Here is a 26,586-nt window from a genome sequence, read left to right on the forward strand (position 1 = left end):
TTTGCAATAGAAGAGAAGTGGATACGCATGTACATGAATGTCTAGGTTATACAGACGGAGCTCTCTGGGTAAAAAGAAAAGTCTTCAGAATAAAAGAACAGGAGATAAGGATGCTCTTCTGGTATTTTCAGATTACATTTCCAGGAATGAAATTTCAATTGATAGGAGCAAGCTCGTTCCCTTCTCTTCAATCTTTGGCACCATTTTCTGCTTCCATTTTCCAGAGCCTTGCTTCAAACAATAGTGAACTGGCTACTGCAAATGGTTGAAAAACCGGGCAAGCTTTTCGGATAAAGACTGGTAACCATCATCTAGTTGCTGCTCATCTCCATCAATTTCATCGTCTCTCTCGAAGATCAGACGTACCCCGCATTTCTTCAGCTGCATTCCGGGAATGAATGGTGGGTTCCGCTTTGCCACCTGAACTTTGTACCCTTCTTTCAACTTGGAAACCAACGGCTCAAAGTCCAAGAACCGGCACAAATGAACCTGATCTTCATCTAATTTCGGTACTCCCATCAATGGCAATGTGGTGCTGAAGATAGGGCTGTTCATCTTGAGTATCTTTGCTTCGATATCCACAAGTGTGGGAATATGGTCTCTCAAAGATTCTGGGAAGTCGCTGGTGATGGAAACGACAACGCCTATGAGAACAGCCTTGAGCATGCAGTTTTTGCGCACCGTGTAGCTCACTTCCTCTTCGTTTAGCCAATCTGGAATTTCACTCCCTGGCATACTGAGAACACGTAAATTCCTCAAAGAAACCTGCAAAACATCAAACCGCCGTGACTGCTATATAAACATGTCCAGTAGTAGTGACTGCATGACTGCTATACCCACATGGCATGATTCATCTCTTTTTTATGTGCAATTGAGGTTTTGATGAATAAAATTTTCCTTTTCCAGAGTTTTCGGACTTGAACAGTGTAGATGATCTTTTGAGAGAGAGAGAGAGAGAGAGAGAGAGAGATAACCTTAGAAATTCTCGTCTTAACTACCGAGGAACAAGCGCGGCATCCTGTCAGGTATAGCCTTCTCAAGGATTTCAAGCACTGAAGTCCTGGAACATCCACCACTTTCTCACAATTCGCCATGTTCAGCTCCTGCAAGTTCTCCAATTCAGACAGATCAGGGACCGTCTCTATCACCACGCAGCCTGCGATATTAACAGATTCCAAGCTCGATGGAAGAGGCGGAAGAGACTTGAGCTCCTTGCAGTGTGGTAGCAGGAGATTCTTAAGGACGGAAAGTCCCTTCAGGCTCGCGGGAAGGCTCGTGAAGTTATTGTATCCTAGATTTAGAGTTTCTAGCGATACCAACTTCTCAAAATCATCAGGAACTTTTCCACACATGTACCAAGCACGGGCATTCAGTTCTTCTAGCTGAGAGAGATTTGCTAATGAGGATGGAAGCATCGACCCAGGAATTTCCTCTGTAATCAAAACTGGGTTCTCTGTCTCCGTGTTGCCCTCAGGAATAACCGTGTAACGCGGTTTCTTGCCCATTCTCAACGTCACTAACTTTGACAGCATCCCGAAGGTTCCTGGTAATTCTGTTACTGCAGTCTCCTCCATAATCAGGCGGTACAATGATCTCAAATGGCCCATGGATGGCGGAAGCTTGCAGAGACGTTTACATTTGTTAAGCCTCATGACGACGACGTTTTCCAATTTTCCTATCGACTGTGGAAGCTCTGTGATGTTCACATTGTAAAGGATCATGGTAGTGAGATTCCACAAGTTTCCAATCGATTCTGGTAAGCTTTCAAGTGATTCACAGTTCCGGATTTCCAACCTTTGAAGCATCTTCAGTGTTAAATATGTCTCGAGTTTAAAATTGTTATTGGCACCACAAGACAAAATATGGGGACCACGTTTGATCATTACTCAAGATTTTGGTCTGATAGGAGTAATGGTAGATCAAGTTTAGTTGACTTCGTGAACCCCTATGCTAGTGTACGGGGACTTCTTTCGGCAGAAAGTAAAAGCAAAACAAAGGGGCTCCCATGTGCATGCACATACATATATTGGATTGCGGGGCCCATGGAGCAAAAAAAAGAAGACAAAACTTAATGTTTAGTGATTCTACTTTTTGTTGCTCTGCAGGAGAAGCCGTATGTGAAAAAGAAAGAGAAATCTTGGTGGGTCCCGATCAAAGGTGATTTGGTTGATCCTCATTATTGCTCTCATGTATAAAGCGTGGGTTTTCTTCTGTGAACAATTAGCCACGCATAAAAGGAGGACTAAGAAGAGAGAGTCTACTTCTCCTGCCGAGAGGCTCTTCCGATCGCGCGAAGAAGTCTGAAGAGAGAAGATTTGCTTCGTGAGTTTTATTTTGTTATATCCAATTAAGTTGTTTATTTGTAAACACTTTGGGTTTGGGTATAATCTAGGTGCGGGAAACACGAGCGTATTGAGCGATTGTAATTCCGATTCTCCGATTATAGTGGATTGTTCTTGCTGGCTCTCCCGTGGATGTAGGTACCGATATTCGGACCGAACCACGTAATCCCCGGTGTCATTTATCGTTCCTCGTTATTTCTCGTGGCTTTTCGCATTGATTTATTTGCAAGATCCGGGTTAGTTTCCGCACGTTATATTTACAACAATTGGTATCAGAGCACCAGGTTCGGATATTCTAGATTGTGATTTGGGGCTTTTGCTTGTCTGATTATTATCTGGATATCCTGTTATTGCAATTATGTCCGGAGTGAAAGCTGAAATTGAGAAGTTTAACGGGAGGAACAACTTTGGGTTATGGAGTCTCAAGATGGAGGCGATATTGACAACTCAAGGTTTAGCAGAAGCATTGGAGGGCAAGGCTGAGTTGCCCGAAACGATGACGAATCTTGAAAAGGATGTGGTAATGAGGAAAGCTAGAAGTTTAATTCTCGTTGAATTTATCGGATGAAGTGTTAATAGAGGTTGGTGAGGAGAAGGATACCGCAAAGCATTGTGGGCAAAACTTCGGGCGCTCTATGTAACGAAGGGTTTGAACAATCGCTTATACATGTTGAAGAGGATGTTCCAGTTCGGATATATCGAAGGTACGTCTATCAGAACCCATCTAGATGAATTTAATAAACTCATGATGGATTTGAAGAACGTCGGTAAGACACTTGATGATGAAGAGCGGGGCATGATGTTGTTAGCTTCCCTACCAGAGTCATGGGAGCACTTTAGCGATTCATCATTGCAGGGGCGTACTACGATTACCTCGGAAGAGGTAAAGTCCGCCTTATTTTCTAAAGAGTGGCAGAGAAAGTTGCGAGATGACGATCCTAGCGCAGATGTAGCGCGAGGACTAGTGATTCGGGGTAGAGAGCAAACAGCGAGGGTCCGAAAGAGCAGAGGTAAAAGCGGATCTAAGTCACGTCACGTAAAGTCCAAGGGACGCGTGAAGTGCTTTGAGTGTCACGAAGAGGGGCACATTAGGAGAGATTGTCCTAAGTTGAGAAACAGAGGTGATAAGTAGAAAGCCACAACCAGTGTGGCGAACGTTCTTGAAGAGAGCACTAGTGATGTAGAGGCTGTCTTGTGTGTGACCGCAGGTTCGTCGGGAGATGAATGGGTGCTAGATTCGGGGTGTTCTTATCATATGACGCCTCATAAGAACCGGTTTACTACTTACCAAACTGCAGATGGTGGTAGAGTTCCGTTGGGGAATAACGCAGCCTGCAAGGTTGTGGGGATATGGACAGTTCGGATTCGGATGCACGATGGTGTGGTGCGCACATTGACGGACGTGAGGCATGTACCGGAGCTCAAGAAGAACCTTATTTCTCCGGGGACACTCGATGATATCGGGTGTAAGTACACCGCTGAAGGTGGAGTGCTGAAGATCTCTCGAGGTGCTATGACGGTAATGAAAGGGAAGAAAGTGAGTTCTCTCTATCATCTACTTGGGAGAGACCGTGACAGAGCCGCTGCAGGTTTCATCGGGTGAGTCGATTCGATCTAACTCGTTTATGGCATATGCGTCTAGGGCACATGAGTGAGGCGGGTATGACGATGCTGAGTGATAGAGGGTTGTTAAAGGGTCAGAAGACAAGTAAGTTAGACTTATGTGAGCACTGCATCTTTGGGAAGCAGCACAGGATTAAGTTTGCTACAGGTATTCATTCGACCAAGCAACCGGTAGAATATATTCATTCGGACGTTTGGGGTCCGTCTCCTGTTCCTTCGAAAGGAGGTGCTCGTTATATGCTGACATTTATCGACGATTATTCCAGGAAAGTATGGGTATACTTTCTGAAGCACAAATCGATGTGTTTGATCGGTTCAAGAAATTTAAGGCATTGATTGAGAAGCGATCGGATAAATGGATCAAGTGCCCGAGAACCAATAACGGCATGGAGTTCTGTGGTAAAGATTTTACCGAGTTCTGTGAGAGAAAAGGGATTGTGAGACACCGCACAAGCACTGGGACACCACAGCAGAATGGCGTGGCGTAACGGAAGAACAGAACTTTACTTGAGCGGGCTCGGAGCATGCTTTCGCATGCTAGAATAGGCAAGGAATTTTGGGCCGAAGCGGTGAACATGGCCTGTTACCCGATTAATCGATCTCCATCATCCGCTATCGAGTGGAAGACTCCGGAGGAAGTATGGTCGGGAAAACCCGTTGATTACTCCGGATTACGAATATTCGGATGTCCTGCGTATGCTCATGCGAGTGATGGTAAGCTTGAGCCGAGGTCGAAGAAGTGCATATTTCTGGGTTATGCACATGGGGTGAAAGGCTACCGGGTGTGGTGCACCGATCCCGGATCACCCGGTTTTCTAATCGACAGAGATGTAATTTTCGACGAGATTGCAATGCTTCGACGAGAGGAGTTCGAGACACAACCAGCAGAGAGCGGACGGATCATGGTGTTAGTAGTGAGGTGGAGCTTCAGGTGGAGACTCCGGAGACCTCGGAGGTAATAGATGTTGAGACTGCAGATGAGGCCGCAATTCCCGAAATCGGTGATAGTGAACAACCAGTACGGCCACAGCGTAGTATAGCCGCCATGCAGCACGAGAGAAGGCAAATTAAACCACCGGTACGTTATGCTTATACAGATTTTGCTTATGCTTTGACCGTAGGTGACGAGGTGGAGACGGACGAACCTTCGTCTTACTCTGAGGCGATGGCTAGTTCCGAGTCGTCGCAGTGGCTAGGGGCTATGAGTGAAGAGATGGAATCACTCCATCGAAATCGGACATGGGAGCTAGTTAAAGTACCTAAGAGCCGGAAGATTGTCGGAAGTAAATGGGTCTACAAACGGAAAGAGGGCATTCCCGATGTCGAGGCGGCGAGATATAAGTCGAGACTTGTTGCGAAGGGGTATACCCAGCGGGAAGGCATTGACTACAGTGAGGTGTTTTCTCCCGTGGTAAGACATACTTCTATTCGTGTTTTACTTGCCTTAGTTGCCGCACAGGATCTCGAATTGGAGCAGCTTGATGTGAAAACGGCGTTTCTTCACGGTGAGTTGGAGGAGCAGATTTACATGAGGCAGCCAGAGGGATTTGCTATTCCGGGTAAGGAAGATCATGTTTGCTTATTAAAGAAATCTTTATATGGGCTGAAACAATCTCCTAGACAGTGGTATAAGCGGTTTGACGCTTTCATGGCTAGTCGGGACTATTCAAAGAGTCGGATGGATAGCTGTGTTTATTTCGGGAGATTGGAGGACGGGTCTTTGATATATCTGCTATTATATGTTGATGATATGTTGATAGCAGCAAAAAATATGTCTGATATTGATGTCTTCAAGAGGCAGTTGAGTGCTGAGTTTGAGATGAAAGATTTAGGTGCTGCAAAGAAAATATTGGGTATGGAGATTTTGCGTGACAGGACTGCAGGATTATTACGTCTGTCTCAAAAGAAATATATTGAGAAAATTGTTGCACGTTTTAATATGCGGTCGGCGAAGTCTGTGAGTACACCATTAGCGAAGCACTTTAAACTTTCGGTTAAGTTATCGCCGCAGACCGAGGAAGAAGAACATATGTCTCGTGTTCCTTATTCTAGTGCCGTGGGTAGTATTATGTATGCTATGGTATGCACTAGTCCCGATATTTCACAAGCTGTCGGTGTGGTTAGTCGTTATATGAAACGTCCAGGTAAAACTCATTGGGAAGGCGTGAAATGGATCCTCAGATATTTGAAGGGGACATCAGACGTTGGTATAGTATACTGGGAGGGACAAGAATGGCAAGTGAGACCACTAGTTTTGTGGATTCTGATCATGCGGGTGACTTGGATGAGTGCAAGTCTTTAGCCGGGTACGTGTTTACGCTTGCTGGTGGTGCGCTTAGTTGGAAGGCGTCCTTATAGGACCACGTAGCCTTGTCATCGAGCGAGGCGGAGTACATGGCACCGACCTTTGTAGTGAAAGAGGCGATATGGTTGCAAGGTTTGCTCATGGACTTTGGGTTAGAACATAAAAGTGTTGATATACACTGTGATAACCAAGGTGCGATTTATCCGGCATATAATCCGGTTTATCACGAGCGAACGAAGCATATCAATATCGAGTACCACTTCATCCGAGATGTCTTAGCGAAGGGTAAGGTTGTTGTGAAAAAGATTGCTACATGAGAGAACCCTGCAGACATGATGACTAAGCCTGTTCCTTTGGCGAAGCTCAAGCTCCGCTTGAGCACTATTAGCGTCTGTAGAGAGTGAGCGCCCGTGGGGGAGTTGGGAGAGCAGCATGGATGATGAGCATTATTAACTTGGCTTCAAACATCGAGCCAAGGTGGAGAATTGTTAAATATGTCTCGAGTTTAAAATTGTTATTGGCACCACAAGACAAAATATGGGGACCACGTTTGATCATTACTCAAGATTTTGGTCTGATAGGAGTAATGGTAGATCAAGTTTAGTTGACTTCGTGAACCCCCATGCTAGTGTACGGGGACTTCTTTCGGCAGAAAGTAAAAGCAAAACAAAGGGGCTCCCATGTGCATGCACATACATATATTGGATTGCGGGGCCCATGGAGCAAAAAAAAGAAGACAAAACTTAATGTTTAGTGATTCTACTTTTTGTTGCTCTGCAGGAGAAGCCGTATGTGAAAAAGAAAGAGAAATCTTGGTGGGTCCCGATCAAAGGTGATTTGGTTGATCCTCATTATTGCTCTCATGTATAAAGCGTGGGTTTTCTTCTGTGAACAATGAGCCACGCATAAAAGGAGGACTAAGAAGAGAGAGTCTACTTCTCCTGCCGAGAGGCTCTTCCGATCGCGCGAAGAAGTCTGAAGAGAGAAGATTTGCTTCGTGAGTTTTATTTTGTTATATCCAATTAAGTTGTTTATTTGTAAACACTTTGGGTTTGGGTATAATCTAGGTGCGGGAAACACGAGCGTATTGAGCGATTGTAATTCCGATTCTCCGATTATAGTGGATTGTTCTTGCTGGCTCTCCCGTGGATGTAGGTACCGATATTCGGACCGAACCACGTAATCCCTGGTGTCATTTATCGTTCCTCGTTATTTCTCGTGGCTTTTCGCATTGATTTATTTGCAAGATCCGGGTTAGTTTCCGCACGTTATATTTACAACATTCAGAGCTCCGAGTTGAGCTGGTAGACTCGTGATTGACGGTCCACCTAGACTAAGCTCTATGAGCGAATGCAATCCGTTAATTGAGTCAGGACAATAGCTTGAAAACCGACAATCTCCAATCGAAAGGGTCTTTAGGTACAGCAAAGAACCGATGGAAGCAGGCAGTTCTCTGATTTTACTGCCATCAATGAGCAATTCTTTCAACGATTCTAAGTCGCCAACAAATCCAGGAAGTTCAGTCAGCGAGACGCACCTCATAAGGCTCAACAACTCAAGTTTCTGCAATGACCGCACCGAATCAGGTAGCTCCTCTATTCCAGTATCATCAAGAGTGAGTTCTCTGAGAGAAGCCATCATTCCAATGTGATCGGGTAGCTTTTTCAAAGAAGTGCACCGACTTAGATGAAGCTTTTCAAGTTCCGTGAGGTGGAATATCTTTTCGGGCAACCTTTTTATAGGAGTTCCATCAAGGAGAAGTAACTTCAAAGATTTCATGCTATCGATATCCTCTGGTAGTTCTTCCAAATTTGCACAACCGGAGAGAATGAGTTCTTCCAGATTCCTGAGCCCGGATACGTCCTTCGGGAGTCCAACGAGCTTTGAACACCCTTCAAGGTTTAGGTGCACCAAAGCATTCAGACTACCGATCGACTCAGGAACATGGGTCAAACTCGTGCACCGCTCGAGAACAAGTTTTTTCAAGCTTCGACTTGCTGATAAATCTGGAATACTAGCAAGATGATGGCAGCCACGAAGATTTACAACCAATAAGTTCTCCCCAGCCTGGTGGATATGAAATTATATCCCATCGTAAGTAGAGTATCTGAAGCACATGAATGGTAGCAGAACCATATAGGCAGTAGCAAATGATAAAGATGCATATGAATGGCACCAAGTGTTTGGAAATGAACATATCCTCAGAAAAATAAGCATGATAATAGTTGAATATGAAACAGTATACTGACATAAGTGATTGTATCGTTAGAGTGACCAAGACCGCGACGCACCTTATTTCTGTTGGCTTTCCACAAGCGTTCAATCTTGCTGTTTGCGAGATCGAGGACTGCCAATCCACGCGGACAAAAATCAGGAGGAAGAATAGTCAAGGGACATTCTTTCCATTGCAGCCATTTCAGTGACTGAGGCAGGAACTTGAATTTCCCTTCCAATTTGGCATGATTGATTTGGAGGAGTCTCAGGTTAATTATCAGCTTAAAGTACTCAGCACGAAGCACCTCCTCGTTCTCTCGCTCTGCTCCGAAATTGAAAAATATCCTAAACTTCTCTTGTAAACATTGAATGGCAGAAGCGAGATTGGGCGTTCTCATGAAATTGTCTCGCGACAGTCTCTCGCTGCTAGGGTCCGTCGCAAACGGCTTATGTTGGTAGTCCAGGACGATCCCCTCTATATTCCTTGTTCCCTGTGATGGCAAGACCATGGGTCTTGAATGAACTACCAAATGAAGAACAATGACATGGGACGTGTGTGCGATGTTGTTAATGACAGGAGAAAGCAAAAGGCGCGACAATACGAAATTTCCATACCGATCCATCCTTGAAGACGGCCATGATTTCCATGCGATCCCACAGTCGACTGCGTGTGCCAGGATCACGAGCGCTCTCGAGCAACACTAGCTCTCTCCCCATGTCCCTAAGCTGGTCGTGCATCCACAGCGTATCGTCATCCTTCCAGATCTTGATAAGCGATCTCGAGACGAGAACCCTGAGACCAATCTCAGCCTTGAAGCCGCAACCTTCCCATATGTCTAGGGCGTCCTCTCTCGTCATATGCGACTTAGCGAATAAGCAAGCTGCGTCAAGGAACATGCACTTGGTCTCCTCGTCGAGTCCTTCGTAGCTGATCTTCAACGTGTCCTGGAGATTATAAGGGCGAATCTGTTTCAGCTTCTGCACCGCGCCTTCCCACTCGGTTTTCCTCCTCTTGTCTACCAGAAAAGAGCCGAACACCTCCAAAGCCAACGGCAAATTCCCGGCCAGAGACACGATTTGCTTGGACAGTTCCACGAATTCGTCTGTCGGCTTCTCTCTCTTCAACGCATGATAGCTGAACAGACGCAACGCGTCTTCGAAGGACAACTCTCGCACCTCGTAAGGCTCGATCGCATGGTTCCTTGCGGCCAAAGCTTCTCTATTTCTGGTCGTGATGATGACTCGACTCCCCTCGTGGAACCATTCTTTTCCGCTGATCAACGCATCGAGCTGACCGGCGTCATCGACGTCATCCAAGACGAGGAGGACTCGGGTTTCATTAAGGGCATGCTTGACCGAGTTCTTGCGAGAACCCAAGTCATTCGAAGGAGGCATGTCGGGCGAGAGATCGCTTAGGATCTTGTCCTGAAGAGAGATCAAGCCACCGCTTCGCAAGAAGGCTTCTCTGATGTCCGCGACGAAGCTGCGTTTCTCGAAGTGCACGACGAGCTTGTTGTAGAGCGCTTTCGCGAGGGTGGTCTTGCCGACACCGCCGAACCCATGCAACCCAAGAAACCTGACTCCGCCGGATTTGACGCTCAACGAAGCGAGGAGTTGCTCGATGCGAGAGTCCAGTCCGACGAGGAGTGGAGCCACATGGAGTGGAACGTTGTTCAGTACATCCATAATTCTGTGGACGAGACCTTGAATCAACAGCGACATTTCTCTGCAATTAGAGATTGAAGCCGTGAATACATTGCGAGTGAGGATGGAGAGGATGAATGGCGGGAAGGAAATTTAAATCAAGTAAGCAATGCGCATATACATAGTTGTCAGATCGAGAGGCGAATGAACATAAAGCTAAAGTTGTACATCTATCTCACGGGAAAATACGTAAATATAACAACCTTACTACCGTCCCGTAACACAAAAAAGAACTGATATTTTTTCTCTGCTACATTTCTAATGGAGTTGGTTGGTCTCAAAAAAGGGGCAAATTGTCCGGAAAGTCCTAAATCTATTGCACTTTTGTTAATTTAGTCACAAACACCTTTTAATTTTTGCCAATTGAGTCATAAACGTTTTTATGTCTTGCCAATTAAGTCCATTCGGCTAATTTTTTACCAAAATCGCTAAAGTGGATACTAGCCGTTTTACGAGGCATGGCCGGCGACCCTTGATGGCCATAATAAGAAAGGAAAAAGAAAAAAGAAGGGTGAATATTGAAATTTCATTTAAAATTGTCCACGTCGGCGCCGTTCGTGCTACGTAAGACGGTCAGTGTCCATGTCGGCGATTTCCGGATAAAATTAACCGAACGAACTCAATTGACAAAGCATGAAAAGGTTTATGACTCAATTGACAAAATCAAAAGGTTTAAAACTGAATTAACAAAAGCACATTAGGTTTAAGATTTTTTGGACAATTTTTCACCGAAAAAACTTTTTGGCCATAAAAAAAATTACTGGTCAATTAATAGAGTCGTTAGCAATCACCGACTTTTATTTATTTTTCTTACTATCTTAAATATATCAACTTGTGTTTGAGTTTATCAACATTTATATGTGTGAGTGCTTCCCATTAGGTTACCAATTAGTTTTGATTTACCAACTCTCTTTCACGTTTCTTACCACTAATCATTTGGTTGTTTTGTAAAAATTACAGACTTTACATTTTCCAAATCTATTTATAAATTACATATCTTAATTAGAATGATTACCTACTTGGATCCGATTAAATTACCAATTAGTCTTACTATATCGTCACTAATTTAAATTAGTTACCAACGTTTGATTACCTACTTTTTTCTCTAAAGAAAATAACTTCTCTTATCTTTTACAAACTTTTAGCAATTTCGCTTACCAAAGCATTAGACTTGCTGAATATTATATGAAATTTCTAACCTTTTGTGCGAGTTCTATGCATTTATACCATGTTGAGTTACCACTTTTATTTGTCTTCACAATCGAAGAGAATCTCTATTCCTTAGCTAATACCGTATGTTGGAGCTTTGCTCTTTAATTTTAGGGCCTATACTATCAAAAACCCTAAAATATACTTACAATGACCTCAATATCTCAAACTTTTTTGTGTCACCAAAACTCAAAACTTGTACTCGTATGACAAAAATACCCCCCGTCTACCACCAGAAATCCTAAACTTTGCTCATTGCAACGCTAATACACAAACCAATGCCCCAAACTTGTAGTAATGTGACAAAAGTTTGGCTTCTTGGCATAACAATTGGCATAATTTAGGATTTTTTGGGACGTAGGAAAAGCTTGAGGTAGTGGTCACATTTCACATAATTTAGGGCATTTGGTGACACAAAAAGTTGGAGGTATTAGGATCACAATGAACAAAATTTAAAGTATTTAGTGGTATTAACCCTTCCCTAAGTGAAGAGGGAAGTGAGGATACTGTCCCTTCTTCCAATGCCCATTTAGGGTGTATTTGGGAACAAATTCCCAAAGTCCTTTAGGTCTTTAAGGACTTTTTGGGCAAATGCTAAAGTGTTCGATAAAGAATGTTGGGAGCCGTTTAGGAAAGGCATTGCATTTCCAAAGTTCTCTAATGGCCTTTGGCTCAAGGCCACCACTCATCAGCATTGGGCATTCCACCGATCATTAGTGAAAATTTTTCTTCTAATCTTGCTCTCGCCATTTTTTCGTATTCTTCTTTTACCCTTGAAATTGGCACCATGGATCTCTCTCCTCTCTTGATCGTCTCTCTTACAACAAGGGCACTGCACAAACCAAGGGATGGTTGCCAAGGGTCGACAATCGATTGTCATGGGTCGGTCAAGCTAGATCTGGAGGGTTGCGACGAGATCTGGAAAATCTAGTGTTGCCAAGGCTCGCACGACTCTAGTCGAGAGTCGCACAATGCTCGTGCTCAATTTCGAGCCTTAGTTGAGAGAAGCCGAGTTCGAGACTCAAGGCTTGTCATCCCCTACAAATGTGACCTGTTTGAGGTAGCACAACCTCGACATCGTCTCGCCTAAGGTTGCTCGACCTCGACAGTAGTGGCCTGGGATTGCGAGACCTCGGTGGCCCTTGTCTAGGTTCACACGATGCTTGCAAGCTCAGGTCGAGGCTACCATAGGTCACCTGATCTCGGTGTCGCCTCAACTGGGGTCATGCGACCTCGTGGCTATTCGCTTGAGATCGCACAACTCCAACGATGCTCGGCTTGGGGTTGCGAGACCTCAACAACCGCCATGGCCAGACCTTCCAGCTTTGTCTCAGTGGATCTATTGCCGTTGGATTTTTGCCATATATCCCTCCAAATACCAAACCTAATTTCTCGGAGACCTCAAGCGCCTCATCAGTGTTTACTATAAAGGCTTGGACAAGCATGACCACCCTTCCACCGCATGCCACCGCCGACACCCCCTCCTCCCTCACGCTTGGTTCTTGCTGACTTACCAGCAAGCCTCTCTCTCCCCCTTGGTACACTCTCTCGATTACACGTGTGAATTGTATTAGAAAAATGAAGACATATCAATAATTACTCTCTTAAAAACAAATAAACCATTTGTTATAGCACATATCACGGCCAGAACCAAACTTCCCCCACTTAGAAGTTGAGTTTAAGTTCTCAACTGCAGCATTTGTATTCTTTTTCCTAAGTAAGAATCCAACATTTGGAGTTCGTGAATAAGGCTGAGCTAGGTGTGCTTATATGAGCTTTACCCTCTCTATAGCCAAAGGCATTGCTATGATCTATCGAATTTGTACTAGGGTTTCTGTTAGAAAAGTTAAAAGGAAAAAGTTAGTTTCGTGTGAAAGGTTTAATTGACAACAACCAATCATTTACAGAATGCAGTATATCTTCAAAGAGATCACTACATATGACCCCCTAACCCTATAGCTTTGGGACCAAATGCACCGGCAAGGTATCTTGTGTTGTCACCGTACCATGGGAAACTTACAAATAAGGGCCCGAGCGCCCTCATTTTCTCAAATAGGAGCTGAACTTTCCCTTGTTTCTCTTTAAGATTTAAAGAGAAATTAAGCATGTAAGCTTGTCGTATTTAAATCAATTGTTGCTGCTTTAGTAACCCATAATGACAGATGTAGATTCAATCCCCTCAACCATTTGATTGAACTTTACCAAAACGGTAGAGAAAAGAGGATATTTGTATTGATGTGTCAATTATTTAATTGGGATAATCTCAATTTTAATTACGCACAAACAAACTTTAGAGATTAATCTTATTTCCTCGTTAACGTCATGGACGATATTAGGTGTTCTCAACTCAATTACGTTGAGGAAGGAAAAGAAAGGCTCAAGATCTTTTACCTCGGATCGTCTTGGCCCCTGAAGTTCCAACCGGAGACTCCACCGGCTTCTGTCATGGCAGCTCTCCAAGCCGAAACCCTCGCGTCTCCGAACCTCTTCACGTGACGCTCGAACGCGCCCTCGAACGGCCCCCTCTGATGCCGCACGTCCGAGGCCCTGACCCCGTAGAACACTGGGAGTATCAGCTTCCTGCACTCGCATATCTTCGCCAGCTCTTCCAAGCACCAGTGCGACCCGGCATAGTCCGGCGATATCACCACGATCGCCACGGCGGAGTCCTCGATCGCCGCCAGCAGGCTCGGCGAGATCTGGTCGCCCCGGTTCATGCCCTCGTTGTCGCGGAAGGCCCGGACGTCTTTGCTCCGGAGCGCGTCGTAGAGAGGGCCGATGAAGGCGTTGCGCGTGTCCGCGCCTCGGAAGCTCAGGAACACGTCCCACTTCAGCCTCAGATCTGGCTGAGTCGATTCAGCAACGTTGTTCTCCATTTCGTTCTGGGGGAGGCTTCTTTGATTCGCTTGAAGGGGGTGGGTGGGGGTGGGGGAGAGAAGGAGAGTCGAAAAGCTTTATCTAATCAGAAACCAGTTGCTTCCAAGGTCGTAGAAAGGTACAGAAGGAGCCTGTTCACCGAATAGAACCTGTTATTCCATCACGTCATCTTTGGTGAATCAAGACGGAGTCGAACATGTAAACGCAAAGTCAAGGGAAAGCTCGTGGTACGAGGTTACGGTGCTGTGGGAGGGCTGGAATGAAGTAGGACCCTACGTTTTTCTCGTCCGCGCAAGACCTCAATTATTGGAAGAGAAATGATCATGAAATGCGATTTGCTAAATCGAGAATGTATTTCGTTAACACTAAATTCATATTCTAAAGTGAATCGAAGTCCTTCAATTTGTGAAATTCACGTCGAATGCATCTCATTATTTTCGATTCTCTAGGTTAAATTTAGTTCGTACATATGTACTTACGCACGCGTGTATGTATATATCTACATAAATATAAACGTGTTCATGTTTTTTATGAGACATAGTACTACTAGTACTATTGCCTTGCCTCGCCTCGCCTTTGGGGAAAAGAATAGAGACCATTCATTGGTTCGCTTTTGTGTGGCTCGCGTGATTTCTCCGCCTATCATCATTCCCCGCTCCGTCCGTATGGTGGCCACTCAATTCTTCCATAAGATTCCATTTGAGGTCCACTAGCAGGAAGAAAACTTCAATTTTCTTAAGCATCAAATTTAGATGAAGTTAGAATATGAGAAGGGCGACCGAACAATTGAATTTGCTTATTTATGGGTTCTCGATTCATATCAAAGAATTTCCAGTTTAATATACGTGATGACGAATTTAGACATAAATCTGACACGTACAATATACACATAATATGAAAAACATTTGAATGATTTGCAAAAAAATATATGATGTATCAATAACATCTAAAAGGTATCTCTAACAAGGGGTGATTGGTTTGAGGTTTGTCTAAGTTCTACTTGAAACCTACCGGTCGATACCGGTTTCTCTTCTCTTTTTTTTTTTTTTTTTTTTTTGAAATCTAAAACCTACCTCGCACACTCTAGAATCAGGAAGCAGCCAATTTTTTTAATTATTTTTGTCATCTTTAGTTAAGCAAAATGAAAGCAAATGAAAGGAAAAAAAAAATGAAAGTTTCTCATTTGTCAATAGCAGCAATCCATAAAGATGTATGCGTAAAATAAAATAAACAATTAGAAGTTCAAAACACGTAACATAACACATAAACTATAAAAGTACCATTAGCAACACGGTACGCATACACAGCCCCGCAATGGTGTAGATTCCTAAAAATGTGGAATCGGGAACCGGATCACATCTCACCAGCACCTACAAAATCAACTGGTGTAGGTACTAACACTTAATATCTTAAGGTGAAGTTCATTCATTGTGGGGTGGTGTATGTGTAGCATGTTGCTAAAGGTACATCTATATAGTTCTCGCCGAAGTGCACTTCACCTTAAAAAATCTAAATTAGAGTGCCCGTACCTACACCACAAGAAGACCAGCCGCAAGATATCTACTATGAATATAGAGAATACATTGTTTGCAATCGCTCCTATATTTCCCAGCCCTAGGTTACACTCAAAGCAAAATCCATAAGTGCTACCTCACAATCATTCGGAAAAAAACTCACAAAGAAAAAACCTTAGCACTCCTCTTGTTTTACTCCAGATGGTAATATTTGAATTTGAAAGGCACTCTAATTAGAAAATTATTGGGTTTATCTCACATCGATTGTGGAAGGGACTAGTGGCTGATTTATAAGTACGAGAAAAACCTTATCTTCTGAGCTAGTTTTTGATATGAGAGAAGCCCAAGACCAACCAATACTGGCATCATAGCCAACAGTCACATGGAAAATATTCAGGTTGTTGTTCCTCTGACCTAGAGCCCGAAGAAAGGGGCTAGCGGTCGATTTATAAGTATAAAGGAAAAGTTTATCCTTTGAACTAGCTTTTGGTATGAAAGATGCCCAAGACTTATCCAACACCTCTCAAACTAAGAAACCTACTTAAATTGGGTTTTTATTACTAGCTCAATTTGAGGACATTTTTTTCAACAGTAGACATCCGCATTTTCCTTTTCGGGATTCGATGCGTCAGTATGGATACGAGAGGACTTCCGAGGGTCAATTCCTCGAGCCACTTTGTCCTCAACCAGGAGTTGTAAGAGGAACCGTAAAAGCCACGCAAACATTCGGACCACGAAATTCCTGGGAGAAGGGCAACATGCGTGTTTCCGAGGGGATCTTTGTCCAATGTCGCGGCTCAACAGTTTTTAACAGTTTCTTTAACAACTCCATCATGGGCCTCGTGCGGAGCAGGATTCCTCAAAGAGCGTGGAATTGGATCACCTAGCAATTTCGATTGAATGTCAATTCCTTTTTCTTAATCCTAGTGAACTATCGACAACTCAAGTTTATCGCGGATCGCCACCACCGCCGATAAGAAATGAGATCGCTTGGAATGTGAATCTATTCACAGGAAAAAAAAATATCTAAGTCCCCAGTCGATGACTCAGCTAGTAGAGGCTGAGTAAGAAGAGACAGAGGCAAGAAATCACAGTGTCGAGAGCCATTAATCACATTTGGGCAGGTGATCACCTCTTTGTAGACAACAAATCCGTGTGCTGACAATTACTTGACAAGCATTGATGTTCTACCATGACAACCAGATACCCAACTTCAACAACAACAAAAATACAAATCCTGAAAAAGTAAGTAAATCTGAAAAAGTAAACATTTAATTCTCCCGTCATTTACATTTTTTGTTCAAGAATCAACAAGAGACCATTCACAACCTTTTGTCATGGAATCAAACAAGACAAAAGAAAATGTGAACAGTCTTAGAATACCAAGGTCTGAATGGAAATCACGAACCCGACTTGTTCAGGCTAAGAAGAGTGATTGCCATCACCGAATCGATCAAGACAAACGAAGCTGCACAAAAAAAAAAATTACATACAATTCTACAAGGATTTTGGAAAATTTTAACCAACGGTAAAGACTCAACTGACCAACGGCTTTAATGTGAAGTTAATCCCACTTAGTAACATTCAACCCAAGATACAGGAGAACTCCAAATCCTAGGGGTTTCTGAAACATCTAATGCATTGACCGAAACACAGAAATTGATCAGAGGATGCTGGACAAGACATGCATCATGCTGAGAAACATCAGTAAGAAACTTGTACCGAACGACGAACCGTGCTTTAGGATCGACCACAGTAATGGCATTGAAACCATGTTTTATTCGCAGACATGCGTGATCAAGCATTTCTTTTTGAATAATTTAAGTGCAAGTACCCAAATCTAGAGCTTTTTAATCGCATGGAATCGTCCCGTGTTGTGTGACGCACGATCAAACAAGTCGGGATTCCTGGACACTTATCGAAGTTGCCATGTACGAATCCGATAGAAAGATGATTTCACTAGCGAATGCTATGCGCGCATACAAAATGATCTTTCAGGAAAATTGTCCAAAAAGTTCTAAACCTATTTCACATTTATCAATTTAGTACTAAACATTTAACTGTACCAATTGAGTCCTAAATAGGAAAATTGTAAAAAAAGTCCTAAATATTTCACACTTTTACCAATTTAGTCATAAATCTTTTAAGTTTCTTTATTCAGTCCTAAACGTTTTTACATTTTGCCAATTCGATTCTATTAGCCAGAAATCACCGACATGGACGCCGATTGCCCGACGTGGCACCGTCGCCGTTGTCGTGGATAATTTTTAATATTTTTATTAAAAATAATTTTTTCCTACAATCGACTAATTAATTCTTTATAACGTATTCTTTTTTTTTTCTTTTTGGCTTTAGAGGCCGGCAAGGGTTACCAACGACCCCCGCCAAATCTTGGGCCGTAGTCATGGGTGGGTCGCGACCCTCGCCCGTGACTCTCACCCACCATTGCGACCGGATCTAGCCGCCGACGGCTCTCATTGTGGCCCGTGAGGGCAGCGGTCTCGAGGTCAAGGGCCGCAACCCTCGCCTAGCGGTCGACGGGGGTTGCCGGTCTCTGAAGCCGTAAAGAAAAAAAGCAAAAAAAAAATTCAAATTGATTTATAAAAATTATTTAAAACTGTTAACGTCAACGCCCTAGGTACCATGTAATACGGCTGACCCTTTTTTGACAATTTTTCCAGTCCTAAGTTTTTCACGTTTTGCCAATAGAGTCTATCCTATCGATTTTAGCTTGAAATAGCTGAAGTAGATGCCGGCTGCCCTACGTGGCATGGCTAGCACTATCGTGAATAATTTTTTATAATATTTTAATAATTTTTAAAAAAATCTTTTTCTTTTTCTTTTTCTTTTATTTTTTTTATAACTGTGGCTAGCGAGGTCACGGGAAGACAATCGCCGGCCACAAGCGAGGGCCTGACGCCCTTGCCGCCCATAGTTGTAAAAAGTATAAAATCAAAAAACAAGAAAATATTAAAATATTTTTATGAATTGTTCACGTCGGCGCTAGTCATGTCATATAGGACGGTTGACGTCCACGTCGATAACTTTAGGCCAAAATTGGCCGGATGGACTCAATTTGCAAAACGACAATAGGTTTAGAACTCAATTGGCACAATTAAAAAGTTTATGACTGAATTGATAAAAGTGCACTAAGTTTAGGGCTTTTTGAACAATTTTCTCAAGATCTTTCCTATCTTTGTACATGCCATATAACACGGTGAAATGGTCATCCTCGATGGATTTTGATGTCTTATTAATGAGAAGATCACCAAAATGGAGCACCAAAATGGAGCCCAAATTCAAGCTCACTTCCACATTATGTGCATGCCATAGCGCCAGAGAAGATCTTAAACCATAAAGGTATAAGCCAATTAGATCTATCAATTTCCATAACACATAGATTCATTGATCTCGGAGACACCGCTTCATTAGCACTTCATTATTTGTACCTTAATTAAGTCCCATCTGTCATGTGGGGACCTCCATTATTGGTTCAAGTGCCTCGAATTGTCTTGACCTCATCTCACAACCTCTATGATCTAGGGAAAGCTGCCCTTGATATATCCATCGGGATTGATGGACCCCTGTACTCAAATCAACCATCGAAGCTGTCTGCTTCAACACCACTAAATCCGACCCACCCTCTCTCGTGAAAATATCGTTAAGAGGGAGCTTAGCATAATTTGTTTATTGATTTTTAATTTAATATCATGAAAAATTTTAAATTAATATATATGTGATAAATTTATCTTAAAATAATTTTTTGATCACAAAAAACCTTAACTAATTTTTTGACCCCTAAAAATTCCAAGCCCCGTACAATTGTGATAAAATTACCCTCCATTACTTTTCATTAAATTGGGTTAATACGACGAAAAATCTTAAACTGGTATACCTGTAATAAATGAATAATACACTTCTCAACTATCTTACATCATCCAACTAATCGATTTGATGGTAAAATTGAACGGAAACTAATTGTGGATAAATTTGTCACTAATGTATCAATTTGGAATTTTTTCGTGGTATTAACCCTTAATATATCTAGTTAAAATGAAATTCACTCAGAAGTGTAAGCTGTTGAGCAAGCAATTTAGGGGAGACCAAAAAAATTTTAAACATATTGTAATTGTGTCAATTCAGACCTAAACTTTTTTTTTCAATTCAATCCTTTTGCATTTGTGTCAATCTAGTCCATCCAACCACTTTTAGCCGAAAATCGCTGACACGTTGCCAATGCTGATGTGGCAATTTTTAAATAATATTTTAATATTTTCTTTCGATTGAGTTATTTATTTACTTACATTTTCTTTTTTTGTCTTCCCTATCTTCTTCTTCCTCCAACCGATCGCCCTTGCTAGTGGCTTGTGAGTCGCCGACCCTTGCCTCTGACCGGTCATCGAACTTCGGCGACTAGTTGGAGGAAGAAGAATATAGGGAAGAAAAAAATAAAAAATAAAAAATTTATAAAATATTAAAATACGATTAAAAATTTCTACTTCACCACTGCATTAGCGATTTTTTACCAAAATGTGTCGGATAGACTAAATTGGCACAAATGCAAAAGGTTTAGAACTGAATTGGTATAAAAAAAATTATGACTGAATTGACACAATTGTAATAAATTTATATTTTTTTGATAATTTTCTCGGCAACCTCAATATATTGGTTTTTCTTTATCGCTTCAAGTAGCATATAAGAGATTCAATCTTCGCCACATTCTCGCAGTCAATGAATTCTAGCAATCTATTTGATGGATTAATCAACAATAGGAGCACACATTACGCAGGACAGGAACCACAACATATTTAACAATCCGGTTCCTGAAGAGCCACCGATTCATCGGGCAAGAAACATGCATGTTAGGCTCCACTTGTTTCGAAAACAATAATGATTTAAAAAATATTTTTCTAAAAATGATCGTTTGTATCGCTTGAAATAATTAATTAATAAAAAATATTTTCGTTATTGTCAATAACTTATGTCCAAATATTTTGATGGACGGAGAAAATATTTTTCGTTTATTCATTTTTTAAGAGATACAAGCGATCATTTTAAGATAATATTTTTTAAATTATTCATTTTTTGTGAAACAAGTAGAGCCTTAGTATTGGGTTAATGTAAAAGATTTCTTGGAGAAATTACCCAAAAAATTTCTAAACTTATAATATTTGTACTAATTCAATCTTAAGCCTTTCAATTTTGTCAATTTAGTTTTAATCTTTTGACGATTTGTCAATTTAGTCATTCAAGAAAATTTTGGTATGAAAACAACGACGTGGCAGTCTAGTCATTGCCATGGATAATTTTTGAAATTTCTTTAAATTTTTTAACTCTTCTAAAAATTTTCTGTTACTTTTAGCATTTTTCTTCTTCCTCTTTTTCTTTTCCTCTTTTTCTTTCAACTCTTAGCCGATGAGGGTGTTGCGGCCCTTATCTGGATGCGGGCGAGGGCATGGAAGTCCTCGACTATGGCCGACGCCCTCGCTCGTGGCCTGCAAGGGTGCAAAGGCCCTTACCCGTGGTCGGCGAGGGTCGCTACTCCCTCGCCCGGACGAGTCTGTGGTTGGTCACCTCACCGGCTAAGAGTTGAAAAAAATGAAAATAAAAAAGAAAATAATGAGAATAATAATAATAATAAATTTAAAAAACTTATCTACATCAGCGATGACTACATCATGTAGGTTGGATGGCAATGACTAGACCGACAGATTAGCACTTTCCAGCAAAATTGACCGAAATGATAGATTGGCAAATCGTCAAAAGGTATGAGACTAAATTGGCAAATCGTTAAAAGTTTTAGAACTACATTAATTCAATTGAAAAATTTAAGATTAAATTTGCCAAATTGAAATACTTAGGACTAAATTGGTACACGTGCAACAGGTTTAGGATTTTTTTGTAATTTTTTCAGATTTCTTTCTGCTAGATATTAGTGAGACGTTGATACACATTAGGAAAAAATTACGAAAAAAGTCATAAACCTACTGCAATTGTGTCAATTCAATCCTAAATTTTTTTTTTTTGCCAATTGAGCTATAAACATTTTGCATTTGTGCCACGTTAGCAATTTAAGGCCAAAATTTATCGATGGACTGAATTAGCATAAATATAAAAGATTTAAGGCTCAATCGACAAAAAAAAAAGGTTACAACTGTTAATAATAGATTTAGGACTTTTTTAATAATTTTTCCGGAGTTGTCGAATTCACAATCGTTTTCAGACCCCCATTTTGTCTCTCACCAATTACAATGCTTTATTTTTTGGTCAACCCCCAACCCACACGTGAGAATAAGTGTTAGAGTATATTAAGAACAAATCACAATTCTACAAATAAAACGTTCAAGATCTCTACATAGTAACAAAAAGGAATTCATAATAGAGGATCCGAGGCAGGTTGGTGTCCCTTGGACTCCCAAAGTAGCCCTTCGATGCATGTCAAATCTCAGGTTCTCAACATTTATATAATCCTCGGAACATGACAAGTGGCCAATTCGATGGCTGCTGATCCAAAGGAGGAAAAAATAAATAAAGAAAAGCTTTACTATACCTGATTTTATCAACCTTCTAGGAGAAGCCATTCCCAGTGATCAAGCATTGGATTCTTGCCAGAATATAGATAAGAACTCCCAACATGAATGTAGAGAATGGATAAGACAATAAATTGTGCCATATGCTTTAACCATAGGGAGTAAGGATTGACAAATATTCCCTAACCAAAAAAGCCCTCAGCCATATAAAGAAGGTGGAACCAGCTTCCAATTCATATTCATGTACATCTATATATATGTGATCATATTCCCAAAGATCGCATATATATCCTCTTTTTTTTTTTTAGGGAGTATGAGTGTTTGCAGTCCAACTAAGGGCGGTCCAAGTGATTAAGGCATAAAGTGGAGCATTAGGAGGTTAATTAAAATTGTGAGTGTTGATTTCTGCCACGAAATGAAAACACGACTCAAGAAGAAGCCGAGCACATTCAAACTTATGTTACTCGTATTTCGTGCCGTAATCTTGTCGATACATCTGAGTTGATTTATACATTGGGTCATATAAAGGAGAAATCAATGTCGGCCGAAAATGACATGTGTGTTCTGCTTAATGAAATGGGGTCAAGGTCTTGTTGCTTTGATTATTGGTTCGACCTACTGGAATACTTAATTCTGTAGATCCTTGCCAATCAAGATAATATGTAAGTGAACATTGGTATTAACCATCGCTGTACTTTAATAAGCTAGTCTCATTATACAATTTTTCTTGCAATATTGCTTGCAATTAGATATCTTGAGTCTTTTCGAAAATCCGCCAAAAAAAAAAAAGAATTAACCTCATAATTTCATTGGCACTTCCCTTTTTGTGTTTTTGTTGATGTGTCCTCAGTAAGCACATCAATCCCTTTAATTAAAATCCATCGCAGCTAAATAACGCCCTAATGAAGCTATTTGGATGGGTCGGGGTCATATTGGGTTTGTCTTGACCCAAATTAATCTAAGTAGCGAAACCAATGTCGCGTAAATTCTTACATATTTGATGAAGAACTGTACTTCGGACTGATAGGGAAACCGAATAGTGCAATGCCTATGTTAGGACTCGTAGTAGAAGTCTTATACCTTTTCGGAGGAGATCTCTAAGAAAAAGCCTAAGTCCAAGCCCATAATATACCTAATCCAATCTCCACACAGAAGTTTAAGCCAACAAATTTTGAATGTAGTAAAACATATTGATTGCTTTACACAATACCAAATTTCCGACGTCATACTTCTTCAACGCACAATTCAATTTATATGTGTGCCCCAAACAATCTCACGTGTGAATCTCCACCTTTGTTACGTGATGGCTTCCGAATAAACATCATCGCCGCACATGGAGTCGAAGTGCTCTACCTCAACACCTGCCATCACCCACAGTCTCTTTTTGCCAAAGCCATCAAGAAGACAATTTTCACTAGAAACCTGTGTTGATCATGAGATTTCTTTTTTGTGACATTTTAGTTAAATATCCCAATACCTTGACATGAGAAGATCTATAAGAGAGATCTTGAGTCATAGCCCCACAATAAATCTGGTTATACATGACTTCATTAAAAATTTAAACGAATGAGGTATATTCCAATTAAGATAAAATTAACTGGTCCATACTATATTAACAATGCTACTATGAAAATTCTCTAACATTGCTCACAGGTACATCTCAATGCCCTATTATACCATTGAAAATAGGTTGTCACGGTAAGGGCAGGAGCCATGTTTTCTTCTAGAGGTCTTGCTTTTATTCGTAACGTAGGATGGTCTTCGGGCAATGTGGGCGCATGTGCATGAAAAAACTCAAACGGGAGCTTAAAAGCAGTGTTGTATTAAAACTTATCAGTATAAAGCAAACTTAGCTCCCTTTTCATCTCACCAAAGAAACCAGCTAACCCTCTCTCTCTCTCTCTCTCTCTCTTCGAGAAAGTGCAATAGAATCGCTTCAACCTATAAAGAAAACCAACCATCCGTAGCCCACGAAGTAAATAAGGGAAGACTTCCCTCCCCCACAAAATAGAATTCTTGCCTTAGCCCTCTCCCTCCCTCCCTCCCTCTCTCTCTCATAAATACACATATTTACATGGCAATCATTGTGCAATGATGGTGTTGAGTTCTGATATATTTCGCCGGCCCTCTCTGTCATCCTAGAAGCCTAAGCATCTTTCTTCGTTGGAAAAGAGTGGGAGAGAGAGAGAGAGAGAGAGAGAGAGAGAGAGAGTGAAAACCTGGGCATAGAGGGCTATATAGGGAAGATATAAGATGGGTAAGAGTTCTCCTCTATACGCAAAGTTCCTACTCAGAGCACTGGCAGCTCTGAGTCTTGTTTGGCTCTTGGTGTTTGCGGCAGCGGAAGCAGCCGGCAGTAGAGGAGCAGCACCAAACCCGCCCTTGAAGGACTGGTCGGAGGGAAAGGCGACGAACTCTGAGGTGATGGATGGAGAGAAGAAGCTTGCTTTCCGTCCGCAGTCGGATTTCAACTACATGAGCAAGAGGAGAGTTCCTAATGGACCTGATCCTATTCACAACAGGTACGGTCCATGAAAGCTTTTCTTCTTTCTATGCATGAAAAGTTGAAGCAAGTGTTTGTGATTCTATGTTTACGTTCATAACATGTCTAGTGATTTTGAGCCACTTACCCAGGTTTATTTGTGAAAAAAAGGGGCTTTTTCGTCTTAAAAAAGAGCTATCGTGGTTCTCTCATGTTTTCAATATAGAGTTATAGCCCCAACAATTTGTGTCAGTGCTTCTTACTCCATGCATAGTGATGTTCTCTTTTGCTAAAGTTTTCTTCCCTATGGAACAGTTGCTTTTGCGAAAGTTTTAGACAGCTAAGAATCACTATATTATTAACTTCCTTCAAGTGATTCATGTGAATGTCGTGTTATAAGAGAAAATCAGCTTACCCTTTTAAATATATAGTATCCACATCCTAACCATATCGTACAGAGTCACGGTATGTATCTCATAAACAAAATTATAACGTATAATATCGCACAAGCATGTCCCTTTGACGAATTTTTATACTGTTATTGTCTTTTCCTTGAAAATACAACCAACAATAACCGACAAAAAAGAAAGGTGTCCTTAATTTCGACAGTTTGAGTTTTTCTGAGAGATAAAAAGAAATGCTTGCATGTATGCACCCATATCGAGAACCCGTAGACTCAGTTAATCTTTCGCGATTCTTGCATGATTTGACGGTTCACTCTATTGGATGCATTTCTGTCGAGTGCCCGCAAAACAAGTACCCTTCCCTTTCATTGCATAGAAAGGAAAAAAAAATTGTTGAATAGGCTACTTACTTAATGCTCTACCAAAGGAGCTAAATCTAATATGTACCTGCCATCAAAAGGGAAGATGTTCTCTTGCTTTATTCAATTCCAATGCTTATCTAAAGCTTTACGTAAATACAGATGTGTTCAGAGTGCATGCAACCTTTTGAAGCTTTAATGGCTTCTTTTGGTCTTCACTTTCCCATCGCCTTTAGAACACGCATGTCGCATCTTCAAACCTGCTGTTAAAGATCGTTGTCTTCTAATATAAAGGGCAATCAAACAAAATAAGATGTGGCTTTAATTTCCATGTGTTCTTTCCTTGTTTCAGGAGAGCTGGGAACTCAAAACAACCTCCAGGTCAAGCGTAGGTTATCGAAAGAGAGAAGACGACAGCAACGTGTGCCCCGCGTTTGCTTAAGTTTGTCTAGACATGGGATTGTAACTAAAGTTGTTAATTCGAAACATTTAAGAACACTCCAGCATCAAATGTTTTGTTGCTTGATTGGTTGCCCGCAGCATATTCTCTTCCGGGAAGCATTGTATTCTTTGTGGCAACAAGCACTAGGGGGGAGTTGAAGAATATTGGAAGCTTGTGTCGTACAAAAATTTGCTCTCCAGGAATCCAAAGATAATCAAATCATCCAGGGCAACTCATCATGCGAAACCCTACCTCGACCGTGTTTTCTCGCCTAATCACATGTCCTATGTACACGCGATATGTCCTGTCCATTGAAATAGGGTTTTGTCAGAAAGCAGCCGTTTGAGTTTTGAGGAATCAAATGAAGAAATGTTCTCGTTTTAGTAAAACTGATGCTTTGAGAATCCAACATTTCCTCATCTGTTATTCTTAATGAGCGGCTTGCATATGTTTTTGCGGCTGTCTTGTCACGAATGTTTAGCATCCAAAAATCTCCAAAGGCTAGTTGTTGTTGTTGTCCGTAGATTGTTTGTTCTCATATACTGATTCTGCTGGTCAAAAAGAGCTTGGCATCGGTAAGT

At 41.5% G+C, this 26,586-nt stretch overlaps 2 protein-coding genes across 2 annotated transcripts; one reads left to right on the forward strand and one right to left on the reverse strand.

Annotated features, from left to right (window-relative positions):
- On the reverse strand, positions 1-14,495 carry LOC115731831 (disease resistance protein RPV1-like). Its single transcript, XM_048280764.1, has 7 exons — positions 14,451-14,495; positions 13,789-14,299; positions 9,100-10,210; positions 8,562-8,975; positions 7,552-8,337; positions 975-1,805; positions 1-765 (listed from the first exon to the last, which is right to left on the reverse strand). Exons 1-7 carry the CDS (start codon positions 14,470-14,472, stop codon positions 253-255), a joined length of 4,188 nt encoding a protein of 1,395 aa, XP_048136721.1. The 5' UTR covers positions 14,473-14,495; the 3' UTR covers positions 1-252.
- Positions 5,808-26,164, forward strand: LOC115756433. The gene is made up of 4 exons (XM_048280246.1): positions 5,808-5,818; positions 10,689-10,699; positions 24,527-24,840; positions 25,916-26,164. The coding sequence occupies exons 3-4, from the start codon at positions 24,572-24,574 to the stop codon at positions 25,953-25,955; spliced, it is 309 nt and encodes a 102-aa protein (XP_048136203.1). The 5' UTR covers positions 5,808-5,818; positions 10,689-10,699; positions 24,527-24,571; the 3' UTR covers positions 25,956-26,164.
- Positions 26,165-26,586: the final 422 nt, after the last annotated feature.

The sequence above is a fragment of the Rhodamnia argentea genome, chromosome 6 (genome assembly GCF_020921035.1).
Source record: "Rhodamnia argentea isolate NSW1041297 chromosome 6, ASM2092103v1, whole genome shotgun sequence".
Classification (NCBI taxonomy): domain Eukaryota; kingdom Viridiplantae; phylum Streptophyta; class Magnoliopsida; order Myrtales; family Myrtaceae; genus Rhodamnia; species Rhodamnia argentea.